The sequence below is a fragment of the Centropristis striata genome, chromosome 24, assembly GCF_030273125.1.
Source record: "Centropristis striata isolate RG_2023a ecotype Rhode Island chromosome 24, C.striata_1.0, whole genome shotgun sequence".
Lineage (NCBI taxonomy): Eukaryota > Metazoa > Chordata > Actinopteri > Perciformes > Serranidae > Centropristis > Centropristis striata.
The window spans coordinates 6,289,779-6,316,413 of record NC_081540.1 but is presented as its reverse complement, the minus strand read 5'-3'; the positions used below and the strand labels follow the sequence as shown (position 1 = coordinate 6,316,413).

At 39.8% G+C, this 26,635-nt stretch overlaps 1 protein-coding gene across 1 annotated transcript in view; it reads right to left on the bottom strand.

The window, feature by feature from the left end:
- Positions 1-4,043: 4,043 nt before the first annotated feature.
- Positions 4,044-26,635, bottom strand: part of gpm6ba (glycoprotein M6Ba) — a 30,879-nt gene continuing 8,287 nt past the window's right edge. Inside the window, exons 2-7 of the mRNA XM_059327974.1 lie at positions 12,828-13,014; positions 11,617-11,776; positions 10,896-11,064; positions 6,570-6,643; positions 6,429-6,494; positions 4,044-5,219 (exon numbers count right to left, since the gene is read on the bottom strand). Coding sequence (XP_059183957.1) covers positions 5,067-5,219; positions 6,429-6,494; positions 6,570-6,643; positions 10,896-11,064; positions 11,617-11,776; positions 12,828-13,014 — 809 coding nt within the window. The 3' untranslated portion in view covers positions 4,044-5,066. The remainder of the gene's footprint in view (positions 5,220-6,428; positions 6,495-6,569; positions 6,644-10,895; positions 11,065-11,616; positions 11,777-12,827; positions 13,015-26,635) is intronic.

Here is a 26,635-nt window from a genome sequence, read left to right as displayed (position 1 = left end):
TACAGAGACACAGTGGTGTTGAAACCCAGCATTAAATCGTGACAGAGCTTTTCTGTGAATAATGTGGGCTCATGAAATCATATTTTGAATATAAATTATGTTTGATTTCCAACAAAAATGATGGGTGAATGAAGATAAAAGTCAAATCAAATGCAGCCTGCAAACACACTTGTGAGCAGAGAGCTAATCAGCCAACAGAAGTGAAATCACCTGTGTGTGTGTGTGTGTGTGTGTGTGTGTGTGTGTGTGTGTGTGTGTGTGTGACAAAGGAGGCAATTAGGTCAATTAGCTTCACCTGTTGTGGGGGTTCATGCTTGATTACAGCACACACACGTCAGCCATGGAAAGGTAGGATTTTTTCTTTATTATTTACTAGTGTTACTATAAAAAACATCTGCCAACTACTCTATATGCCGACTGATGCATTAAGAAGAAAATTACTTGCATGTGAGGAACTGCTGTGTTTCTCTGTTGTTGTTTTTTCACAATAAAGCTGCAACCATAAGTTGATTTCAATTGGCAGAAATGATTGCCATTCTCTCAAATATTAAGATTTCCTGCTTTTCTCTATTTTTTTTTATAATATTAAACTAAATATCTTTGGATTTTGGACTGACAAAAATATTTAAAGACACCTGTGTGTCAAGTTTTACTTGTTGCATGCACAGTGGCTTTTCAAAATAAACCTTGTTGTTCACAGACATACAGCATATATGTAAGTAGAGGTAGAAAACTGTCTTTGTGGTAAGTAAATTAATAAGATTGAGTACTTTGGTGCATATTTTGTACAGTTAAGCACAAGACCAACTAGATTTAATAGTTTTTCCAAAGTGATTTGAAAATCCAGCGTTTTGTTAGAACCAGTGATGGAATTTTGTGTCAGTTTTCCTCTTGCATGCTGCACAATTTTTTCACAATAAAGCTGCAACCATAAGTTGATGAAGCAATTGGCAGAAATGATTGTCATTCTCTCATATATTGATATTTCCTGCTTTTCTCTATTTTATATCATATTAAACTACACTCGTGTTTCAAGTTTTACTTGTTGCATGCATAGTGGCTTTTCAAAATAAACCTCTGGGTTCACAGAGGCACTATGGTAAGCCTAAATGTAAAGACTTTTCCGGTTTGTCCCCCTTTCAAGCTAATTTTCCCAAACTGACAAATGTCTGTAAAATACCGAAACATCCCAGTTTTCAACTTTCAGTTCCCACATTATCCTGGTTTCACCACAGTTAAAATAAATCATTGTACTTAATGTTTTAGGACGTATAATTTATTTTAAAGTTCTGCGAGTCGGTGCTGCGTTCTTGTTGTCGGTGGTGTTAAAAGTGTTGTACTCAGTAGCTGAATTGTCTCCCATCCTGAGAGAAAAATCCTAAGAATTTCTATCAATTCACATAGATGCATTTCAGTGTTGTATGTACAATGAAATGAAGTTGTAACCATTAATTGCTGCCCACGTGGAGTTATTTATTAGCATTAACCCTGATGAGAAGTCAGGTAAAGCAATGTTTAAGTAGATCACAGAGGCACTAAAACACTTGAATAAGATTAGAAAATACCCAAATTTGCCTTTAAAATGTGTTTAACAAGAATCCAAATGACTTGAGACACACAAGAACGAGACAGGCGACAGCGGTGTCACGATAATAAAAAATATCGGTTTTACTAGAGAAGGTTACAAAAATCATCACTATATAGGAGTCATAGAACTATTTCCAACTTAAAAAATAAAACCATAATGAAACACCTACAGGGACTACAATGCCATCAAAGTACAATGGAGTTTTCTTTAGAAAAGAGTGGGTGTAGAGGGAGGGGGGTGTGGAGGAGGGGGGCAAACACCGCCTACCATAGTTGTCAGTACATTTGACTACACATCACCTGAAAAACTGCAAAGACACAGTCATGTCTCCTTCATGCAAATAACGAGGAAACAACAACACCCTGACACGCATCGTCTTATAGGAAATTGAAGTTTGCCTTTACATCAACCTGGTGGCAAAGCACGTATATTTATCAAACATAACACACATGGCAATATAGTCCTTTTTTATACAGAATAGACAGCTGCACACATGGACGATACTGACATGCTTCATCTCATCAAATATTTGTCTTCGATTTTTTTTTTTTCCAAAGATTTTTTAATCTTTTTTTTTCTTATTAGGGTAACCAGTGGTGATCGATATAGAATATAGTTCATGATTATTAAACAATATCTGATTATAAAATTAATGTATGAAAATTCCTGACTTGTTTTATTCAGAGTGTAAACATCCAAAACAGTCTCTGTGGCTCATATGTGAGAGGCATGAAAATAAAAATAAAAAAACAAGAAAAAAAAAGTGACTTTTTTTTCCTCAACTCACATGTTGATGAGTCACTTGTTTGGCGGAGAGAAGAAAAGAAAAAAAGAGAGAAAAAAAAGCACAAAGAAGCTCCATAAAATTAATATTACTGAATCACAAGAAGAACTCAGCTGCCTAAAACTGATAAAACATTAAAAATCAATTTCCATATTTTTTTTATTCACATTTTAAAATGTATACGTCACAAGCACCTCAATCCATCGTATCATATCATAACTGCACTGTATCCCTCTCACGACATATCATTTAAAGATGTTACATTACAATTATTATATCAAATGCAGAACTAGTATTTGAGTGCTAAACACATATCTCAAAGGGTACATTTACATATATCTGTGGAAAAAAAATAATAATAGAAGAGCATGGCAAAACACTGATTGTGTTGTCATTGTTTTGAGGTGTAAGTCGAGATCTTTTTAGGGTGGTTCGGCTATTTACAGGTGGACTTCATTCACAAAAGGAGGAGTTTTAGAAAGAAAGAACCGTTTTTTTTTTTATGTAAATGCACACAGGACAGCGAACCAATCTGGTAAGGAGAAGTGTTTCGATGGTAAAGCTTTGGAAAGAACACAACTGGTTAAAATCCGATTTGGTTTGATACCTGAGGTGTGTGTCTTTTTTGTGTGAAAAGACCCGGATAGATTTATCTTTGATTTCTGCTGCCGCTGGTGATGAGTGTAGCAACAATAGTAGAGGGAAACACGCTTGTTTGCTTTCTTAGAAAGAGTGAGACGAGCAGATTTATCCCACCTTCACCTTCCGAGTTTGTACCGTAAATACGGGAAAAAAGCTAATGCAAGCAGGGAAAAAATCAGCCTACAAAGCTTATTAATCTGTAAAACACAAGTTGTGATGTCACGTGGTGGTTATGATAGTCTACAATATAAAAACGTATTCGTCTCCGTTACGATATTTTCCGAAAAATATCTGTAAAATATCGAAACATACTGGTTTTCGACTTGCTAGAGTTCAAGCTTGATTACAGCACATACTTGTTGTCAGTTTTCCTCTTGGATGTTAGGAATTGTTGCATTACTCTTTTTTTCACAATAAAGCTGCAACTAGCAATTAGCAGAAATGATTGCCATTCTCTCATATATTGAGATTTCCTGCTTTTCTCTATTTCATATAATATTAAACTAAATATCTTTGGGTTTGGACACCTGTGTGTCAAGTTTTACTTGTTGCATGCACAGTGGCTTTTCAAAATAAACCTCGGTGTTCAGAGAGGCACTATGGTAAGCCTACGATGACAAGACTTCAAAGTTTTCCAAACCGACAAATATCTGTAAAACATTGAAACATCCTGGTTTTCAACTTTCAGTACCCACATTTTCCTGGTTTTCACCACAGTTGCAATAAGAACTTTATAACTTTCAAGTTCTATGAGTCAGTGCTAAGAAAATGCAGCGTTCTTGTCGTTCGTGGTGTTAAAAGGTGCACTCAGTAGCTGATTTGTCTCCCATCCTGACAGAAAAATACAAAGAATTTTTATCAATTCACATACTGCAATGTGGTGCTCACATTTAATTTTTACAATGAATGCCAACGTAGAGTTATTTATTAGCAAATAACCCTGATAAGAAGTCAGGTAAAGTGATATTTAGTAGTTTTGGGCAGTGAATGTGCTGTTAAAACGCTCTGAAGTGTTTTTTGCAGGGTCGGAAAAACTTCCCAACTCAGAAGCACCGTAACTTTAGTCTCAAGATTCTAATTAAACCCCTGACAAGAAAGTAAATAAGCGTATTTCCCCAAACTATTCGTTCAGTAAAAGTCTGCTACACCTCTGGTCCTAAATAAACGGTTAATACCTTGGCAGTAAATAAACTCTGATCATGTAAATGCACAAAAAATCCTTGAGATACCACATGATTTGAGTCTTTTTAGGTGTTTTCTATGAGAGAGGGGGGGCTGGGGTGCTTCGTGTTTTTTTAAGGGATTCTCATCCTCCATTTTTTTTTTGTTTCGCAATAGTGCAACAACGTATCGAGCATTAGCAATAAAAAGTCTAAAATGGAGAAGAAAGTAAAGGAGAAAAAACCTAATGAGCGCAAAAACCATAAAGAAGAAAGGTCGTAATAGTACCTGGCATACTTTTCAGAGAGTATTAAAAAAAACAACAACATTCGTACACATTCGCACAATATATTCATATTCATATATATATGCATATAAAACACCAAAAAACGGAGGAAGGTGGTCGCTGCCTGGCTTCCCTGTGGCTGAAGCAGACAGTGAACAATGTTTTTTTTTTTTTTTTTAGGAGCGTGTGTGTCGAGAGGCTGTGCTGGCTCAGGGCGCGAGGCCATCACAGCCGGGCCACGTTCACGAGCCGCCGCCCAAAAAGCACGGGGGAGGAGACGCTTCTGAACCGATGTAACGTACCTGAGCTCGAACCCGGCGGGCGGGCGAGCTCTCCCGTTCCGAAGCATCCGCCTCCGTCTGGGCCTGCCGCTTCTCCCGATCCTCTATTCTCTTCCCTTCTGGTGTGAGCCCACAACTCTGAATAAACATCGTGGAAGGGAAGAGGATGGAGAATCAGGAGGATGGGGGACTATCAAACATGACCGAGGTGGTTTGTTTTAACGGAGGGAGGGGTGGGCGCCGGGGGTAGCAGGGTGGGGGGTCGGAGGTGTGGAGAGGAGATGGGTGGAGGTGGTGGAGGTGGTGGGAGAGGATCGCTTGTCCTTATGAGTAGGAGGAGGAGTTCTGGCCCTCCTTGGAGCGCGCCTCAGCCTCCAGATCCTGGTCGTCCTTGGTCTTGATGTCCTGGTACTCGTGCGTGGAGACGGCGCTCTTCAGGTAGGCCCAGTTGGCCCCCAGAATCATCAGGTAGTGGATCTGAAGGAAGACCAACATGTCTCTTAAGTTTGATTTTTAAAAGGGTTGGTTTTGTTTTGTTCTGGAGAACTTTTCCTGTCTGCTTCTCCAAACTGGGGCCATGTCGACCATCATCTACTGAAGCTAAAAACACTGACTGCCTCTCATACCACCATACCCAAACTACCCTTAAAAAAAAGAAAATAATTTGCAGTAGAGGACTGGTACTACGCATTAATTTTAAGCAGGTTTTGAGTTATGTTCAGACAAAATATACTCAGACATGCTTGACATTTTTCTATTTTACCACCACCAGCTCTATAGTAGTGAAACAAACCAAGAAATAGTCCAGGAACTTAAAAATAACTATCAAATTCATATTTTGGGGAAAATATAACACTTTTTGAAGCTGTTTTCCTACTATCCACAAGTATAATTAAAACTCCAAAACCTGCTCAGTATGCAGTATGATTCCAGGTGTTTTTTGACTCATTAGTGGTAATCGTTTCTTGAGTTGAAAACCTGCATTGAAATGTAGCTAAATAGTTTTAGAATGGAGACAAAAATGACAAAAAACTATATGAAATGCTTGCCGTATATAATTTTCTATAATTTATTGTCTAATGTCAAAAACCAGCGGCCGAATTGTGTTAATGCAAGATTTTTGTTATTTCGAAAAATTACAAAAGACAAAAATAAGGCAATTTATGAACTGAATAACCAGAAAACATTTTTTATCGTGATATATATGAGATATAAAATTATTTATATCGGTATAGAAGATTTTGGCCATATCGCCCAGCTCTATTTAGAACAAATGTAGGAAATTATCTCAAACTAAAGGTTAATTTAATGGCACTCCTGGCTCTCTTTTGCTCGGATGCCTTATAATGCTGCTCTGTATCTCTTCCTAACTGTTAAATAAGTTAGCTGGAAGCCTCACAGCAGAGAGAGAGGGCTTTCAGATGATCCAACATCTGCTTATTACTTTTTTTTTAGCATCTCCTTCATTTCCCTGGACATAAAACAAAGCAGTCCGCCTCCACGCTGGAGTAAAACACTGACCCGTCTACGCAGCAGAGGCAGGCTGCAGGGCTGGATTTCAACCCATCGGATGACACACTGACAAAACGTGTGAGAGGCGGGGTTGCTAAGGCAACAGATAAGCAACGCCATGGCAACGTGCATATTTTGAGAGGCACATTATCAGTGGGATCATGAGCGGCTTACCAATGCGATGACGGTGGCTCCGGCGCCGGCGAACGCAACAATGTAGAGGTGGTAGGACAGGTAGAACTGTGGAGGAAGCAGAGAGTTAGACGGAGGGAAGATAAAACAGGAAATGAAAAGGTCAGGTCGGCGTCCTCTCACCTCGTTGGTGTTACAGATGTCTCCCAGTGTGGATCCACAAGCTTTGCCCGGAGTGGCGTTCCAGGGAATAATACCTGCAGGATCAGAGAGATGAAACGTCACAGGACTGAGACAAGAAGCTTTTTCCTCCCCCGAGACTGTGTGATTGAAGGCATTATGAATCAGGCTGGGATAAAGATTAAAGGAAACAGGGCTGATGCCGTCCCCTGAGCCGCTCCTACTGGAAAAAATGTGGGTCATTATTCCGATTTACTTCTTTACTGTAAAGGGCTCGCTCCATGAAACAGACTGGAAGTTGGATTTTAAGATCACGATCATAACTAGAGACTAGAATATGTAGAATTTGTTAGCAATAAAACATATTTTACAATTATCATACTCTCAATATATATAGGGAAGGAGTCTAAATAATGCTTTAAAAGTAGGCAAAACCTTGTCAAGGAGAAACTGGCAGGGCCATTTCTAAAGGTCACTTTTTAGGGATGTGCCCGGAATCAAGTGCAATATTATGGAAACAGATACAAGAAACGACTTGACGGTTATGGATGAATAAAAAGAAGGTTGGACATGTTCATTTCTGTTATTAATTTGAAATGGGATGTACCTGAAATTGAGTACATTATGCAGGAAACCACAAATAATGTGATGAAAACACACAGATACAAGAAACAAATTCACGGTGAGCTATCTCCGTTATGGACAAATAAAATGAGTGTTGGATGCGTGGCCCCATTCATTCCTATGAAAGTGGCGCATTAGGTCAACTTCCATGTATAAATTATCCGGATATTCCTGCATCTCTGGGTCCAAAAAGCAAACGCACTAGAAACTTCTGCAAGCCGAGCCGGAAAACTTCTAGTTTTAGCGGTCTGCTAACGTGAATGGGAATAAAATACCTAATATATCATCAATTATAATGTTGAAATTAACATGTTTATTTTTGTTACTAATTCCAAATATAAAGCACAACTGGCACCAGCCATGTTGCAGGGATGAACCTGAAATCGAGTACTTTATTTGGGAAACCACAAATAATGTGATGATACAAGAAACAACTGGACAGTGAGCTGTCACCTTTGGACATGTGGCCCTAATAATTCCTATGAATATTGCTCAGAAGTGCATTCAGTCAATTTCCATGTATAAATAATCCGGATATTCAGCATCTCTGGGCCCACAGACTAATGCCAGCCAAGCAGACTAACTTCTGATATAGCTGCTAACTTGAACAGGAATAAAAATATATTTATTGTGCAACTCTTTTGGACTTTCCAATCGTTATGGGACTAAAAAAAAAATCTAATTCTGAGTCATTCTGTGAGGTCTCAGAGGTCTCTTTCCCAATAAGCACTATGAGAGTCTATTTGGGCTCCATGGCGTCAATTTACATTGTAATTCCACCATTTGGCCCAAACGCTCTTCTCATTTCCTCTACATCATGTCGTTTTAAGGAACAGTACAGTATTTTGGGACAGAAAAACATTGTGCTGACCAGGTGGAACATTAAACTTCTGGACAAACTTATAAAAAACTTACAAAATTATACAAGCATTTATGTTGCTAAAAACAAAAAAAGTCAGCTACTAATACAACATGTATTGAGTGTTACATTAAAAGAATGTAAGAAATGGCCAGAATGGCCAGTTAAAAGTATAAAAAACTGCACTTTATGCTCATGAGTTGACTTGAATGAGTGTCTGCTGCCATTGAAAACAACACTGACGGTTATAAACAGCCTTATTCTTCCTTTTAAATAGTTGATGGAACGGCTGAAAAACATTTTTGACTTTTCCCCTTTTTCCATTATCATTATAAATGTGATAAAACCAGATCAAAACCTCTCTCTCTGATAATAATTTGATGACTGCCAGTAATTGGGGTTAATATTTCATACAGTGCAGTACAGTACGACTGCCAATGAAGCATATGTGATCCTCATCCTACTTTGTAAGCGTGCCAGCTGTCCTTCAAATGTGGGTCACATACTGTACATTAGGCCACCAAACAGATAACCAGATAAGCAATCATAGGAGAACGTACTGTGCTGTAATACTCCGGGGAGGTGGATTTTCATAGAGATCCAATCAGGCTCTCAATAATCTAAATGTGTTTTTTGACCTCTTCCTGTATAGAAAATGACATTTAAAGCAGAACCTGGATATGTAATGTTTATCGTATATGGATGGAAAGCGGATTATTTTGAGACATGTTTCTATATTTTGCTGCAGGTAAAGCCTGGGGGGATATATGTGTGAGAGAGAAGCACCAGGATGTTCTCTTATGTGCAGTTGAAAGGTTTTATTGGCGAGGCTAGCCGGCGTGTTTTGAGCTCACTCGCCTTGATCAGGGGAATTTCTCTTAAACTTTGAAGACATGTAACACAGCGTGCAATCCGATCCTTTTTACTTCAGCTCCAAATCAAAATACCGGGGGGGATTGCTTCTATAATTATGTTTTGGCAGCCAGTTTTTAAAAGCAGCTAGTGTTAAATAATTTTAGCACTTCAGGAGTCAAATAATGAGTCAAATGACACAATTTGAGATGTGAAAATCACCTAAATTCACCTGATAATGACACATATATATTAACTGATGATGTGTCACAACTAAACAAGTAAAAATGTGAGGAGAAGGAGGACACTGAGAGGCAAAAATGTATTTTTATAGTCAAACTTCTCAAGGCCCACCTGTCCTACAAGTTCTGCTCCTGCACACCTGATCCAATTAACTGCAATGAAAAGGTGTCACCCTTAATTAGATCAGGTGTTCAGAAAGAGAGCAGGAAAACTATAAAGGACAGGCTGGCCTCGATGACTGGAGGATGAGCGGAGAAACACAGCTCGGGGCTGCCAGTCTTCATAATACAAGTTTGTAGTTTTTATTAGATTATAATAATAATAGTGCTGAAGGGGGAAATCCAGCCTTTAATGCTGCACCAGTGTTTCAGAAACAGCTCGTGATTTCTGCTCCTGATTCAATTAATGGTGACAGCAGAAGAAATGCAACCTGGATGATAGTTTTCTGGATTTATACCAGAAAAACCAGTCGTATTAGAAGCAGAGAGACTAAATGTAAATAAGCAGCAGCTCATGGACAGACACACTGGGCCCCTGTGGCATTTACCTACAAAATGTCACTCAAAAATGTCACCCGACACAAACTGACGACAAAGAGATGCAAAATGGAGACACAAAAAACATGAAACAGCAGCAAAGAAACACAAAGAGACTCACAATGACTATAAAAAGAGGGGAAAAAACACACACAAAAAACCCAAAATGAATCGAAATTATAGTAAAGACATTGACAAGGGTAGAAATAATAATTTTAACCTGTACAAATCTCCAACTTCACCTTTAGATACTCAACCAGCCTGAGGAAGGATCATTGTGTTGCTCCTCAAATCAGCACGAAAGAGTTTCAGCTGTGCTAACATGATGCTCAGGTGTTTTAATGATCAATCAGCCTTTCAACACTGTAAACGTGGATTAACACAATGTGCCACTGGAACACAGGACAATATATAATAGATATTTCATGAGAAAATCAGCTGTTTCCAGTTTTAATAGTCATTTACCACATTAATAATGTCTAGACTGTATGTCTGACCAATTTAATGTTATTTTAATTTTACATTTTTCTTTCAAAAATAAGGACTTTTCTAAGTGACCCCAAACTTTTGAGCGGTACTATATGTACATTTATTTGCTTTTTTTGCACTTAACTAGGGGTGCACAGATTTCCTTAATTTTGTGGGATCAGCGATTGGCCGATTCTTTTACGTCAAACCGATCTTATCTACCTCCGCAAAGGTCTATTTGCTATTTATTGTAACATTTGAATAGCCACAAAGCTGCTCCATTTAGGCATTTGTTCTTGTTGTACTATAACGAAACCATAAACTCAGGACACTTTATTTATGGCTGCAGTTCTTTTGTTAGTTTGTCCTGTAAATTGTTGCTTTTTATTTTCATTTCAATATTTTATTTAGGCTTTTTAAAAATCGGTGATTGTTGATCGGCCAGAAAATTGCAATCGGTGCACCCCTACACTAAACCTAGATCAGTGGTTTTTGTAGCCTAAATTCAACGAACCTACAGCTTTTTTAGTACAACCACGAACCATATGTGTATGTATAATGATTTGTGCGCTCTGGTCATGGAAAGCTCATATGGGTCGTTATGGATATCATTGATGAACGACCTATTCTGCCTTTTAGGTTTGAGATCTTGTTGAAACTAGTAGACGAGACAGGACTGAGGAAACATGGTGCACAGAGAAAGTTAATGACACATTTGCCGGAACATGCTAAGGCGGGACAACTCACCGTACTGCCTGACGTCCACACAGATGGAGTCGGGCGCGGTGATGTTGGAGTCAGGAGACCTCATGGCAGCGCAGGTATTCCACATGTTGAAGAAGAGGAACACGGGTATCGCCGTGAAGCCGAAGATGGCGAGGAAGGCCAGAGCGAGGATGTAGGTCAGGAACATGAACTGAGGAAAAGAAAGGTTGTATTTTGTTATTTTTTCACCCCCTAAAAGTTAAAATAGGTTAATATTATTCTTTAAAGACCTCCACGCACACATTCAGAGCCGGGTTTAAACTAATCATACTGGACATCTGCAGCAATTAGAGTAATCAGGCTAGAAAGGACAAACTGTGCCAGAGTTACCCTCAAGGGCTCAAGTGTTTGTGTGTGTTTGCACAAGTGTTTGCATACATCTGTCTTCCTTATGTGTGTGTGTGTGTGTGTTTAATTTTGTAGTAGAGGTGTGTTTGTGCCTCTGCAACACTTTCACAATGGCCGTTGTCCTTGCCTGCCTTGTAATGCATTATGAATTGTGTTAATTTTTATAAGCCGTACACACTAAAGCGAGAACATGATAAAATACACATCAAAGTAATTAAATCTCATTTGGAGGTTTTCATGTGGAGTGTATCTGGGTCAGTGGGAGTGATGATTCTGCAGCAGATGCTTGTGTGTGTGTGTGTGTGTGTGTGTGTGTGTGTGTGTGTGTGTGTGTGAGTGGGCGTGTTCGACATACGAAGGCAGTGATGCAGCGTCCGCACACGGTGGTCTTGAAGTCGCTCTGCAGCTCCTTCTTGATGGCGCTGGTGGTGTAGAAGCCCTCAGCCAGCAGGATGATGGCGTAGACGAAGAAGAAGGAGGCGATGCCGTAGATGATGTACTGAAAGATCTGAATCCTGGACAAGCAGAAAGACATAATAATAATAATAATTAATATCACTCAAAACTGATGTTCAAAAACGACAACCAAGTATTTTATTAGCAGCCGTATTTTGTGGTTACGGTAAAAAAATTGTCATATTTTTTCACATGAATTAAAAAGAAGATCAAGTGCTCATTTCAACACACTTAGTGTTTTACTGCATATAAGGGTTAATGTGTAATTAACTAAAGAGGGATATAAAAGTGAAGCCATTGCAGAAGTGCCTTTAATCTGCATTCTTTCTAATGGCCAGCAGGGGGCGACTCCACTGGTTGCAAAAAGAAGCCAAATTATATCTATTATCTATGGTAAAATTAATGGACTTCGCACGATATGTAGTAAATGTTTTCCTAATGGTCCAAGTTGCTCATAATAACAATGCTAACATGCTAATCAAGCAACAATAATTTTTTGGCTCAATAAATGGGTCAGTAACGGGCTCAAATCATACAGTGTGTGTCCTGCTTAAGTGTGTAACGGCAAAGTAAAGACATAGCTTTCAAAAACATTTTTGCCATATTAAGATCTCCAAAATCTCACATCATGACTTCTGTTGATATCATAGATATAATATTGTTTTCCTGCCAAACTCAACATGTATTTTCTCGCTTTTTATTCCATCATCACCACTTGTGTTCATACGTAGCTTTGCTTTAACATGATAATCTCCAATTTTTTATCCAGAAAAACTTACAGTAGCTTGAACTGTGTCTTGCTAAATGTACTTTTTCAGGTGACAAAGGGTTTTCTGTAAATGCTCACTCCCTGGAGCTAGGGGACTCCTTTTTTGGTATTCAGAATCATGTCAGATAATGTGGGTGGCTCTCATTGACAGATTTATAGTAGAAGTACCTGTATATTTACTGTTGTTTGATGCCTTTCTACTGGAACCATTCATGTTGCCAAGAGCTCATCAATGATTCATCAGACTTAGTGTGAAGCCTGTTAGCGGAGCCCCTTATTCCATTATGTTATTTTGCTTAAAGACTTTGGGTGGCGTGCTGACAGCCACACCGAGGACTTACACCATGGCGAGGGTGGCGTGGTCCGTGGTGACCGTGGAGAAGTGGTTCTCCAGCATGGTCAGGGTGCCGCTCAGCGCCACGTGGCCGCAGCCGCAGAACAGAGCCACGCCCGAGAAGCAGAGGATGGTGGCCACCAGCGAGGCGTAGGGCACGCCGCCCAGACACTTGATGCAGCACTCGAAGCATCCTGCAGGGGGAGACAGAGAGCAGGATTAATGCACTAGTATAAAACTTTCCTTTGGCGTTAGCTGTCGGATAATTCGCTTGAAGATGCTTCATTCTGTCAGATTTAAAAGTGGAAAAGTATTCTTTAAACCGTGCAGACTGCTGCATCATAAAGAGGCTCAGTGATGACACTCGCTGCAACACTCGACGGCCTTTTGTCCGCCGCTGTTTAGCTATTACATGAGCAGAAAGCTGCTCGCGCTGTAGGAGCTGAATCAAGCATGCATGTGCTGCAAGAGCTTCACAAGAAGAGGAACAGCATCTCTCCCTGTCAGGCATGTTGGGCGGCTAATCATAGCATCTTCCACCGTTTGTGTGCGTTCCCTTTGAGCTCAGCTGGGAGCGCTGAATATTACATGCAAGCTGCGCTACATGCTCACATCCTACACTGCTCCAAAAAAAAAAAAAAAACGGCCCCATCTCCCTTTTGTCTTTAAAGAAACATTTCAAAAGTATTTTTTTCTTTCTCATGAATGAGTAACTCATGACCTAAATAAATAATTTCAAAATAAAAGCCATTTTCTAGGGCATCAGAGAAGTGCATTTGATGGCATGAGAAACAAAAATTTTCCTGCATAACCTGCCTGTGTGGGTTTTTTTTTTTTTTTAAATATCTTTCTGCAGCATTTTCTCATTTTTCACAACTGCAAAATGATGATAGATGATGGACAATTATCCCTTGTGCGCGAGCAGTTTCTACAAAATGATGATGATAAATTAGTAAATTTGTTTTCCATTAACGGTGGCAGCGCGTGAAGCTCATAACTCACTCGGGATAACGGGTACGGGGAAGCACGGTGCTTTCTGCTCCCATCACAGTCAGGAGGATGAAGAGGAATAAAAGAAGGCAATATAACACATTGTATTGAGCACAAGAGTCGCATCTTATATAACACCCGTTAAAAATAGCTCCTCCGGCAAAGCAGGAAGTTACTCTGGGAAAGAGGAAAAAAAAAAAAAAAAAAAGAGACAAAATGAACTGTCTTGTGTGTGCCACTTTGCTGTTTCCATGACAACCTGCTCCAATTGGCAACTGTGAAGCATCATTGTTTCATGTTCGGGAGTTTGTTGAATCTAAACGTCTCTATTTGTTGAATATGTGACTGACCGTGTTACATTTGTGTCAAACCTGCACCGAACCAGCCAGGTAGTGGTACAAGCTGTTACTGATGGGTTTTAGAAGAGCAGATGGATTTCAGCCCTGCTGAGTTGGTTGGCTCACCACTTCGGTCCAGAATGAAATTTCACTAAGTCCGAATCAGATCAGAATTGTAGTCTGAATCAGAGTGAAATTGAAACTTTTGGTTTGGTTTGTATTTAGTCTAGTTTGCTTTCACTGTGCATAAATGTAAGCGGAAAATATACTTGCAGTATCATTTCTTATTGGTTGGAAAGTTGGTGGTGAAGCATAGCAAAATGGAGCAGAATGCACTATTTAATATTGCTGTTGAAGCTTTTCGTACCTTGACTCTGCACTGATCGATCATGCACACAAATCCTTTCTCCTCCAGTTGATCTGGAACAACCTCAGCGGCGCATTGTGTTCAGTGCATAGACTGTATAAAAAGGAGTGGTGACATCACCAGTTTATTTTTTGGACAACCATTTGAAAAGGTTGGCATTTTGGCGGGACGCAATCTCAGAACCAAAAGTGACCATATTTAGATGAAAGAGCGCAGAACAGCCGACTCCTTAGAGTTAATTTTAACAGAACACTGACCAAGACTTATTTAGGTGTCCAAAGTTCTCCTATTAACTTTCAATAGCTAGAAACACACTGTGAAAGGGTCCCATCATAAAGCAGTGTTTATTTTACTAAATAGATTACTACATTATTAAATTGTTTTAGTCTAAATTAACACAATGAAAATCATGCTCAACTCATTTACATTGAGATCAAGTGAAAAGTAGGTTCATTTTTACGTCTCATAGACGTCTTTTAGAAACCAGTGTAGTCGCCTCCTGCTGACCATTAGAAAGAATGCAGATTTTAGATAATTTGGCATCGGCTTCATTTCACACCTGAATGTTGCTGCTTGGTTTTAATGCTAATTAGCAAATATATGCATGCTAACATACTACAGAGCAGCATGGGCCTGTTCTGTAAAGAGAGTTTAGGGTTATTTTAGTAAATCCAACTCATTTACAGTTCAGATTTTATGATCTAATGGTGATTTTTTTATCTTGTGATTATCAACAATGTGGATAAACTTAACTTAAAAAACTATTTTAGTCTGCATTTAACTTTGTTTCTACTGATATTACTTTTTTTTTATCAGTCTTAATATAGAAAACTGTTTCGTGGTGGTTCCCCTCTGTTGGGACTCTCTCCTGACCTCAGTGTGGGGTCATGTGCCGACACATATTGAAAACCTCTCCACTCAATGTCTGAGTGAATGAAAAATCAGAGCTATAAATCTAAGATGCAACTGCTCCCCTCCGAAGTGTGCTGCTGCTGCTGCTGCCGCTACTGAAGACTGTGTGTTGCGTAACCAAAGCGGAGGCCCGTTGCATAATAGATCCAAATCCTATTAATGTTAATGAAGGAAGCGGGCTGATGGAGAGGTGGAGCTGATAAGGCTAGATGGCTCGAAAAAATCCTGAGCCCAGAAACAGGGCAGGTCTCGAGGGGGGGAGGGGGGCACGGTGGACTCGCTGGTCGATACAGTGACGACCTGGAGGCTCCGCACCGACACCCCATCCTCTAGGAAAGGTCAATCTCAACAGGTAATTCAGCGTGTTAGTCTTCCTGTCTCCTTTATTTAAAATCTGCCAGTGAGATGAGGTAATCCTGCTTTTTAAAAATGCAAATCAAGACATTATCTTGATATTCACAGACTCTTAAAGGTGGGGGAAAGAGCAGATTTAGCTAATTTGTTTTAAGAAGAAACTCCCTGGTATTTAAGGCTCATATAACTCCTGCTGTTAACTCTACCTTCTCCCTGGCCCCATGCGGCTTCACGGATGAATTCACAGGTTTCTTTTAAACACCGAGCGGCCTCCTCATCCGGTGCGCCTGTGGCTACGACTGTTTGTCAGCCTCAGTTTTAAAGTGCGCTAATGGGAAACAGACAGGCCGGAGTGGTCAGCTGCAGCCGGCCCTAATGGAAATCAATGGACTATTCATTAGGGTAGAATTTAGGTGACACACCGAGGCCGGCCCATCGCTCTCGTTTTATACCTCGCTGCATCTCGCTACCTCTGCTCTCTGCCTTTTGCCCCGCTTGTCTTCTTCTCTGCTCTCTCTATGAAATATGGCTGCGTGCCCACGCTGTACTTACAGCGAGCCAGCTGGAGTTAATCGCTTCGACAATATGTTACGCTCCCGTTAGGATGCTGTATCATATATCATCTCAACAATCTCAGACCAAGGACGATGCACCGCTCTGTGGGACGGGCCGCCTGTGAAACCGGCTCGCCGACATGCAATAAATTGGAATTTCTGCTCATTTTGTGACGCGACCGAACAGAAAATAATTTGACAGACAAGAGCTGCAATTAAGGATTAACACCCCCTGCTGTTAAAGCTTGTTCTTCCTCCGCTGCGGCCTGCAGGACAACGAGAAAACGTCCCCTTGCTTGAATTAGGATTTCAATTTGCAGCGGAGTCAGATAGACAGATAAACGATTGCTCTTTGCATGTTCCACATCCAAAGACAAAAGGAAAGGATGAGCGAGGAGTATGAGAGAGAGAGAGAGGGAGGGAAAAAAAAGGAAAGCAGAGGTGAATGGAGAGGAAAGACTAAGCTGCAGATCGATAGAGAGCGAGCAAGAGCAACAAAGGGAAGAGGAAAGACGAGAGAAGGAGGCAGAGAGAAGAGAGAGAAGAACAGAGCGAGAGAAAGTGTAAGCGAAAAAGCAGTTCTTGGCCCCAGGGCCGGCAAATAGCAGTTGCCATAGCAACGTGTTACCCACGACCCAGTTCAGCGGCAGCGTAGTCCTTCACCGCCGCTTCACTCATGCACCGATGTAGAGTGATGTAACCTCAATAGCTGAAGATTGGCGCTAAATGGTGGCAAAGGTGTGGAACTTTAAGCCCAAAGTAACAAAACAGAAAGCAACACAGGAAGTGATAACACGCAGAAGAAGAGAAGACGGAGGGAGATGTAAAGCATCTTTATCCATATTCTGCTCCACTCAGGATTTTAGGAAGTGGGTCAAACAGATATTGTACTGAGAGGAAGATGTGCGAGAGAGAAGATTATTTTATCAGAGAATTCATGTTACAACAAACCGCTGACACGCAGCCAACAGAGACTTCTGACGGACAGGTTTTATTTTTTATAACGAATATAAAGAAAAATCTTACAGGCTTTACAGGCAGTTTTAAGGGCGGAGAGAGAAAAAATGAACAGAGACAGTGACCGTTTTTACGCTCGCTTGAGGTGCTTTTTGTCGAAAAATAGTTAATGCGGTTGATGGAAACTCTTTCTCCGAATTAGTTCTGATGTAGCAAACATATTACTCATATGACTGATCAGCTGTTTCCTCTGACATGAAAGAAAATTTCTAAGTTGTCCAGTTGAATCTAATTCCTTAAGGACTTCTCTTTTCTCTCCGATTAGCTCTTTTTATGACTAGCTCTTTTTATGTTGTTTTTCTCTTCTTCTTCTCCTGTTTACTGAGGAATTAGCCCACAGAGATACATTACACTGCCATCTTCTGACCAAAGTACGTTACTGCAGCTTTGTTTATTCGTTCTAAACCAGTTAATGGAAACTTCCCTAATCTGCATTTTCTTTAATGCAACATTTAAAATTTTTGCTTCAAAATTCGCTTTCATTCTTGCTTTAAACAGCTGCCTGATGAGTTTTTGAAAAGTGAACCAACAGGAAGATTGCAGGCCACCAAACCAAAACAACAAGCTGAAAGATGCTAAAAAATCTCAGTAAAGGTGAAGGTAACTGCCTGATAATAATCCTAAAATGAGATCATCACCTAATATAAAAACACTGTTTATAGCAGCTTTAAATTCAGATTACAATCACAAAGTCACACTTGTTTTTTTTGTTTTTTATCTTTTACTCTACTTATCACATTTCCAGAGTGATTACACAGTTGCAGTAACATTATGCAACATTACACAACTGTCCAGGGTCCCCTCAAGCTTACCCGTCAGTTTTGCTTGTAATAATCCACACAGTCAGAACAAAACCTCCATTTAGTTTTGTCCTTCTTATTGGACAAAGGGATTGTTTCGGGCTCTTTGATTGGATGAACGAGGCGCGGCACAGAGGAGACGTGGTCGGAGACAGAAGTTGTCACAGACTGCTGACGTCCTTTGTGATTACGCTCCGCTTCCTGTCAATCACCTGACACCCACGGCATGAAAAGAGAAATAATCCCTAAATATACATGCTGCCTAACACATTTCAACGTCACTAGGTTTGAATTTGTGGCATTTGCATTGAAAAAAATAAACAATCTAGCAGCTTTCATCTGCCATCTCTGAGTAATATAGCGTGAATTTATGTGTCCACGCTTGCTGCGATGCCTATGAAGCAGATTTAAATGCAAACTAAGAGAAGATTACATCGACAGTCCTAATAATTTGCCATAAACTGTACAACCCAGTGGCACTGCATGATTATCGCCAACTGTTAGTACGCGCAGTGCATCTGCCAGGAATAACAGCGTTAATAAAGCTTTGTGAATATTTCAGCGGCCGGTCTGGTCCCTGCCTGCGGCTGTACTCCAATTTAGAAGTGCTGTATTCATTATGGGGCAATTTCCTCACAGTGCATTATGGGTAGATTCCCACAAGAGTAGAGGAGGACCTCATAGACAGAGAGAAAAAGAGAGAGAAAGAAAGAAAAGGTGTGGGAAAGGAAAGCAGAGAGAGATGGGAGAGGAGTGTCTGGCTGCGTCTCCTCTGGTTGAGATGAAAAAGGAGCCCCATCTGTTTGATGGCAGCAGACTTCAGCCACAACAACACACACACACACACACACACACACACACACACACACACACACACACAAGCTTGTAACCTCATAACTTCAGCTTGGGAGATTTCCGTCTTTCCACTTGAGTTGAAGAATAAAATGCTCCTCTGAGCTTTGATGAAACACTTTTGAAAACCATGAGAGAACATCAAAACCGCATCGTCACGAAGTTAAACACAAAGCTGGATAGTTCCACTTTATTGGTCTTATTTTTGTCGTTGTCATTGTATGGAAATGCTTAAATATCTCAAGACTCAAGGCTGAAGAAGTTGGTAATTATCCCTCTCTGCAGAGAGTTGCAGGAGTAACTAATGAATGGGAATGTAGCAGCTGCGTTCCAAATCACATCATGTTTGTGCAGCTGCCCTTACAAAGTACATAGAGTTGCATGCAGTATGCATACAATTGGGACTTACTACGACATACTACCAATCAATATTTAATGCATAACATTGTGCTTTGAACTTTGACCTTCTTGCTTATACACTATATACATAGTAGTCAGAAAATCATGCTGGTGTAGGGGAAAATGAGCCTGGATGCAGTAGGACATCTTTGTAAAGTAGCTTTGTGGTTGTGTATGTAAATCACAAGTAAAGAATGAAACAAAGACTTGGTGGCCTAAACGCTTCCTGTGTAAAGTCTTTAATCTAAAGTTTATTAATATACTGTCATAGAGCGTATCTAGGATTTTTTTTAGTGCTAGAAACTGCAGTTCCTCGGATGGCCACTTGAGGCTGGCTCCAAAATCAAGTCAATCCCAATAGAACACAATGTTAAAATTACCAACTTTACAGCAGAAATAAACATGTTTACAGTCCGATAGGAAAAATTGCAATCACTTTTTGTCACCATGTAGACATGCCTCTACATATAGATATGCAGAAAAGTAGTAAATTCTCAAAATGGAGCATCTGAACCAACCAAAAATGTACATTTTTGCTTGGAAAATGACTCATCGATTATTACCAATAAGATTTTGTGATGAATTGTAATTATCCTTCAAAAGCTAGTAGTTTTCGCACTTTTAATTTATGTCCAGAAAGTATTCCTGAACAGAAAATACTTGGAAATCCCCTCACTTTCATCTCATAACCGACACATTCTCAGAGCAAATGTTTCCAGTAATCGGCTTGTTCTGCGGCGGAGACAATATGCTCCCAGCCAGGTAAGAGGATGACGCCAGCTGCCGTCATCATCTACCAAACCTATTCTTCTTCTTTTATTTTTTTCCCACGGTGCATAACTGACCCTAATCGTCTGTTTGTGAGAAAACCTTGGCTGGTTATGCCGGCATTATGAATGGCACAAGGTCAGCATCTGGCCGGGTGTAATTGAGCACGATGGACTCTCAACTATCCAATTCTCTGCTGCTTGATCAATACTTTTATCCTGCTGGATCTGCTGGATGCTGCTTCCCTCTTTTTCTCTCTTTCTGTGGTCAATCTGGACTAAACTCTGGCAGCTGGGAGAAGGATCGGCTCCCAAGACACACAACAAACACACCCATGCTGAATGGACAAAATATATATAAAGAAAGTTAAAACACAGATGGGGCGGATGCACACAGATGCACACAAACTGTTCATCTGGTGCAAATTACAATCATCTTGTTTAAGAAGCATGTTTCGCACTGACACTTCCAACCTTAGCGTGCCAAAAACTAAATTACCATGCAAGTACATATTAGAAAACATGGGAATTAATCCGTAAAGTATCAGAGGAAAGGTCATTTCACACCCACAGATCATAACACGTACTGTAGAGTGTTTAAATGTTTAATTCCACCGCTAATACTGTTAAATGGAGGTATCAAACGTTTTAATTGAGTAGTTATTTAGGTAATTCTATCGCTGTTTTTTAATGTGACACTTGAGGCAAGAACAGAACCATGTGGGAGAAAATTGGAACAAGCAGAAGCTCAAAAAGGAGTGGTGTAACCAAAATGGATGTGAGAACACTGTGATGTTCAACAAGATAGGAAACATAGCAGTCCATTTAAAAAAAGGGGCCAACAAAAAAGAAGGTAATCATGATTACATGTCAGTTAAAACAATCAGATAGTAAGATGACTTAAAGGGATAGATCAGAATTAAATGCTTATAAAAATCTATGCTTTTGTCAAAACCACCAGACTCTATTGACAAAACCAGTACATTTAGCTTGCAGATCACATGTTTTGTGGTCTACCGCTGCCTACATCTGTTAGCAAGTTTGGCCTAAAATTGTGCGTTTTGGTGAATCCGAACTAAACCAAAGTCACATAATAATACAAACAAACTAGTCAGTCCGGGCCAGCTTCAGTTCCTCCTGCATATACTCAAACATAACTGTCTGACCACAGGGTGAAGTGGTCAAAATATTCTTATTTTAAGAATCTTGCATACTCTAAAATTGATTTTTCCGGTGGTTAAAAATGTACTTGTAAAGCAGTACTTGATCAGCTTCCAAGCCGATACTATTGCCTGTTTCTCCAAACAGGGGTTGTGCAGACCGCTATCATATATAATACACTCACTATAGATAAACACCTCATTCAACCCCACTTCAAAAAATCTGAACTATCCCTTTAACTTGCTCATAAGATAAATTAGAAATGAGGAGTCCAAACGTTCGACTTACTAGGTCAAAATAATGAGAAAATTACTAAGAATTATTATTATTATCTATTCTTTGATCCTATTAGTTTGCATGTTAAAAAAAAGCTGCTCATGTTATTAAGAAAGTTTAGGAATCCTGGTTTATCTTCAGGCAATCTCATAATTTGGAGTGTATAATCACACAATATGATGCAGAAAGCTGTGTTTGTGTGCTTTGGGGCTATTTTGTATAATGAGGCAAGTACAATCAGCAGCAGATGATTAAAAGGGTTTATTTAAAAGTGTGTGGCTGCAGGGAGCAGTGACAGTAGACCTGAACAGAGACGGCTGATAGCCCACTGACCGCCTCCACACTGTGAAACTCTCCTAACAGCTCTGTGATCTGCTGCTGGTCAGAAGCACGATCACCTGTCCCAGGCTGCCGTGTGGCGGCTCAGCGGAGCAGAAGGGAGCGCTATTAGTTTGACTTTTTGTTCCACCAAAAATATAAAATGGCCCCTCTGGCCAGAAGTGTCGTGCCATCAGAAGAGAATGGCTCAGCGGTTACGCAACCAACTTGGCTAATGTCACTTTGCCTGAGATGTCAAAGAAGTCGGTGCCCCCCCCCCCCCCCCCCCGCCCCTCCTCCTGATGTGATTATGGAGATTCACTTTCCAGCAGCCTCGGGGTTACACGGTGCTACGTGTGTGTGTGTGTGTGTGTGTGTGTGTGTGTGTGTGTGTGTGGTTGGCCCAACTGAGCATACACTACATTACTGAAGAGTCTCATTTACTGTAACACAGATACACATTGTTAGTTCTTCGTCATGATTATTCATCAAATATTAAAAGAAAGCAAACTCTAGAGCAGGGGTGAGCAATTATTTTCCCAAGTGGCCACATGAGATACTGCAAAGGTTGCGTAGGGCCAGACCAAAACTCTGAACTTGATTCTGTTTAATATTGATTTAATCGCTATATAAAAAGCAGTAAATTATATGGATTGAGCTGCTCCATGTTATGATTAGACTATGTATGTTTAGAGTAAGTCAAATATAACCGTAAAAATCATCCAATCTCCCAATTTCCATTTATTTTAAACACAACATACATTCACACCACAAAAACAATATAGGTGTGTATGTTTTGCAGTAAACCAGCAATTTATTAGTGTTTTCAGTTATTTTTCTTACTTAGTGAGAAAGGTCCAGTCTGTCTTGTGCTTAAACTTCTTGTCAAAAACTCTAAATTCCATGTCAACTTTTCTTTTTTAACCATGAGATGCCATTTAAGCAACAAGGTAATACATATGCATGCATGCACATATGTAAATCGCCTTCAAAATAAAAGCACTGCGGTTGTATTGATTTCTAATTTCCGGGTAACCTCCCGCGAGCCGGACAGGGACCTCCAACTGGCCTCCTATTGCCCAGGTCTGCTCTAGAGTCTAACTGATGTGTATAATTTGGCAGTTAAAGCGAGACCACAGACCACAGAAGGCCTGAGACCGAGACACAGGATGACCTACACGCCGTACAGGCCCAGTCACTTATCGATGTCAGCCACGGCTAACGATGACGAGTGCTTAATCGGCACCAGGCACTTTGTGGGCTATGGATGAGAGGAGCAGATTGGGCATCAGTGGGTGATGGAGGAAGGCCAGAGGAGGTTGGCATCACTCAGGAACAAGGCATGCTGCGCCAACCTGCCACTTGCTGCTATTCATATACCCACTGCAGACTGGGGTTCAAACATAGATGCAGTGTTGGAGGGTCTATTTGTTTCCAGAATCTGCTAATCTGTTGCTTCTTTCTACTTCTACACAGTTAGGCTATTTTCAGTATCAATTCATCTTTCCCTCTTTAATTATTTGCTGTATAAAACGTCAGATAATAGTGCAAAAGAGCATGCAATAATATCCTGGAGCCCGAGGTGAAGGTGATGTCATGTAGAGTCAGCAGTGAGCCACGATATCGAGATCCCGCCCCAAACAACCAAACGAGCCAATCAGAGAGCAAGTCGAGCTGTCAGTCATGATGTTACACCTTGGTTTTATTGCCTTAAAAACGAAAGACTTATTAGAAAAATTAATGCTTGAACAAAATCTAACATCAGACTGATAGGAACTGCTTTGGGAAAAAAAATTAGTTGACGTGCTCGTGTCCCATCCACTGTCATAGATCTATACTGCAGCCAGCCACCAGGGGGCGATCAAGGTGATTTAGCTTCACTTTTGGGCAGTCCATCTTAATATACAGTCTATGTATGGGCCCAACAGATGCAGAGGAGGCCTAGAAAGTATTTCTTCTGCACGGAAGTCAATTTTTTTTGGGCTTCATGCACCACTGAGCAGCTTTCATAGGAATGAATGGGGCCATGCCTCCTACACTGTATCCAGTTCTCTTTATACATCCATGTATGTGGAGCATTAATGCTACCAAACCTTAGATAACATTAGCTCACTAATGTTGCAAACATTATTCACATATGGGAGCAAAATGTTAGAAATGTGGCTAATGTTAACACAGTTTAGATCAAATTAAATATTGATGTTTCTGACATTACTGAGCCACTTTATCGACTTATGACACTAATTGTGCTATTGATTTGTTGGTTGTGTGCTAATAGTGCTAATCATTGCTATTAGCTATTCATTTTTATTTCTATTGCTATTTATTATTTCGTCCCTAAGTTATCATTCCTAGAAGTGGTTGAATTTGTATGTATAATGATTCATATCGTTACAATTTTAATATACGCTTTTATTGGTACATATTGGTGCACAATCTACATAAAAAAGTTTATTTTCTTTCCCCAAAATGTACAGTGATTTATTTGGCCTCTAAAAAAATGTTCCAGTATTTATATTTTTTCTGTAAATGTAACTTGTGGCTATAGGGAACACCAGCCTGCACGACTCATTAACCTTTTGTCAACAATTGACTTATTTCAGCTCACAATAAATAGTTGGTAGGAAATAAAACATCTATTTTTATGGGATTTCCCCCAACTCTGCCAGCATTCGTGCAGAAAAAAATGGCAACGAGACCCCTCCGTACTTAACCCTGCTTGTTTTATGAACACGCGAGCAGAGAAAGTACATTTAAATATAAATGTGACCACAGTGTGGGGACGGAGAGGGCCACATATACACACACTAAAATAGAGCTTTTCCTTTAGTGCAAGCAAAGCACTGACACAGACATTCCCCTGAACCACTGCTGGTCATTGACACGTAAACAAATACAAGCACATACACTGACACCGACACACACACACACACACACACACACACATATATCCAGATGGAGGCTGACAGCATGCTTTGGGCAAATGGCTTCAAATGAGGAACACATGAGCCTCCCCCTGTGTGACGGCTTTCACATGCTCCTGCAACCTCACACACCTCCAGGGTGAGAGGAGAATGGGTGAAGGGTGTGTGCATGAGTGTGTGTGTGTGTGTGTGTCGGAGGGAGATAAGTAGGAGAATCAGGACAAGGCAGGGAGGAGAAGATGGCTAGAGAGTCAGAAAAACATCTTTTTATGCCTCGAATAATCTGAAAACAGTCAGGATTTATGTGTGCTTACATTTGAATTTGATTAGTGCTCCAATTTGCACAATATTTGTGTCAATCCAACGCTAATTGAGCTAACTGATCCCACCTGGGAGTCCCACCTGCGTTTAATCAGGTGAAGTCTATACATACACCCTCTTGGTGACGCCCCAGTCGTGTGTGGGAGGTTTTCTCTTCATGATATTGTCATTGAAGAAGTGGCACAAAGAGATAAAAACTGGAGAGAGGCTCAGTGAGAGGTGGTTGTGTGTAACAAAGACAAGTAGGAGACGGATGCCAGTAACAGCAAGTGTACGCTTTAGAGAGTGTGTGGGTGTGTGTGAGAGAGAAGCAGCAGCAGCAGTGTGGTAGTTTGTCCAAATCAGCTACTATTATAGTCAGTTTTCCCACTGGTGCTTCAACTCATCGTCCTGGATTAACATGCGAACTGGCACGTAGTAACAACCTGCTGCCAGAGAGCGAAGGGAACATTTTCAGACTTAAGTTGTGAAATATACAGCAAATTATGCTTTTTAGCATGGCTATAAAAAAAAGCATTGTGCTTTAAAAAGTCACAAAAGATCATATATCTGTTTTAGAACCAATCAGATGTATCGGTTTATAGATTTTTGGCCGATTTGATCAAATATCTTTATTTATTATTATTATTGGTGTATATGTTGCCATATGTGCCAATATAAAAACTTTTTTTCACAGTATGTAATGCAGAAAACAATGCTTCGGGTGATTTAGAGATGTATTTATTTTTATTATTTTGTCAGCCATTGACTGATGCTGATGATATAACATTTAGCTATTTATATTTATTATCTTTGTCCCCAAGTTATAATTTCTAGAATTTGTTGACTTTGCATGTATATTGTATCGTCACATTTTTAATATACTTTTTTGTTTGAGAAAGCAATTTGTGCATCAATTTTGCACCAATATGTCTCTGCAAATCTACATAAAAGTTTATTTTCTTTCCTGCCTAAAAATGTACAAAAGTGATTTATTTCGCCTCTAAAATATGTTCAAGTATTTATCATTTTTCTGTAAATATGTGTTTTTCTTATTATTGGCGTATATGTTGCCATATGTGCCAATATAAAACCTTTTTTCTCACAATATGTAATGTAGAAAACAATGCTTTGGGTGATTTAGAAATGTATTTATTTTTATTATTTTTTCTTTATTTGAATGGTCAGCCATTGAAGATACATTATTGCTATTATTTAGCTATTCATTTTATTTCTATTTATTATTTTTGCCCCTCAGTTTTCATCCCTAGTATTTGTTTAAATTGTCTGTATAATGTATCATAATATTAAATATTTAATACATTTATTTGTCTGACAAAGCAGCCTTCTGAGTGACTTTGCAGAGACATATTGGTGCAAAATTAGCGCACAATCTTAATTAAAAATAGTTAATTTCCATATCAGTGATTAGTTTTGCGTCTTAAATCAGTTTTTGTATATTTACTTTTATTATGAGTTTTACTAT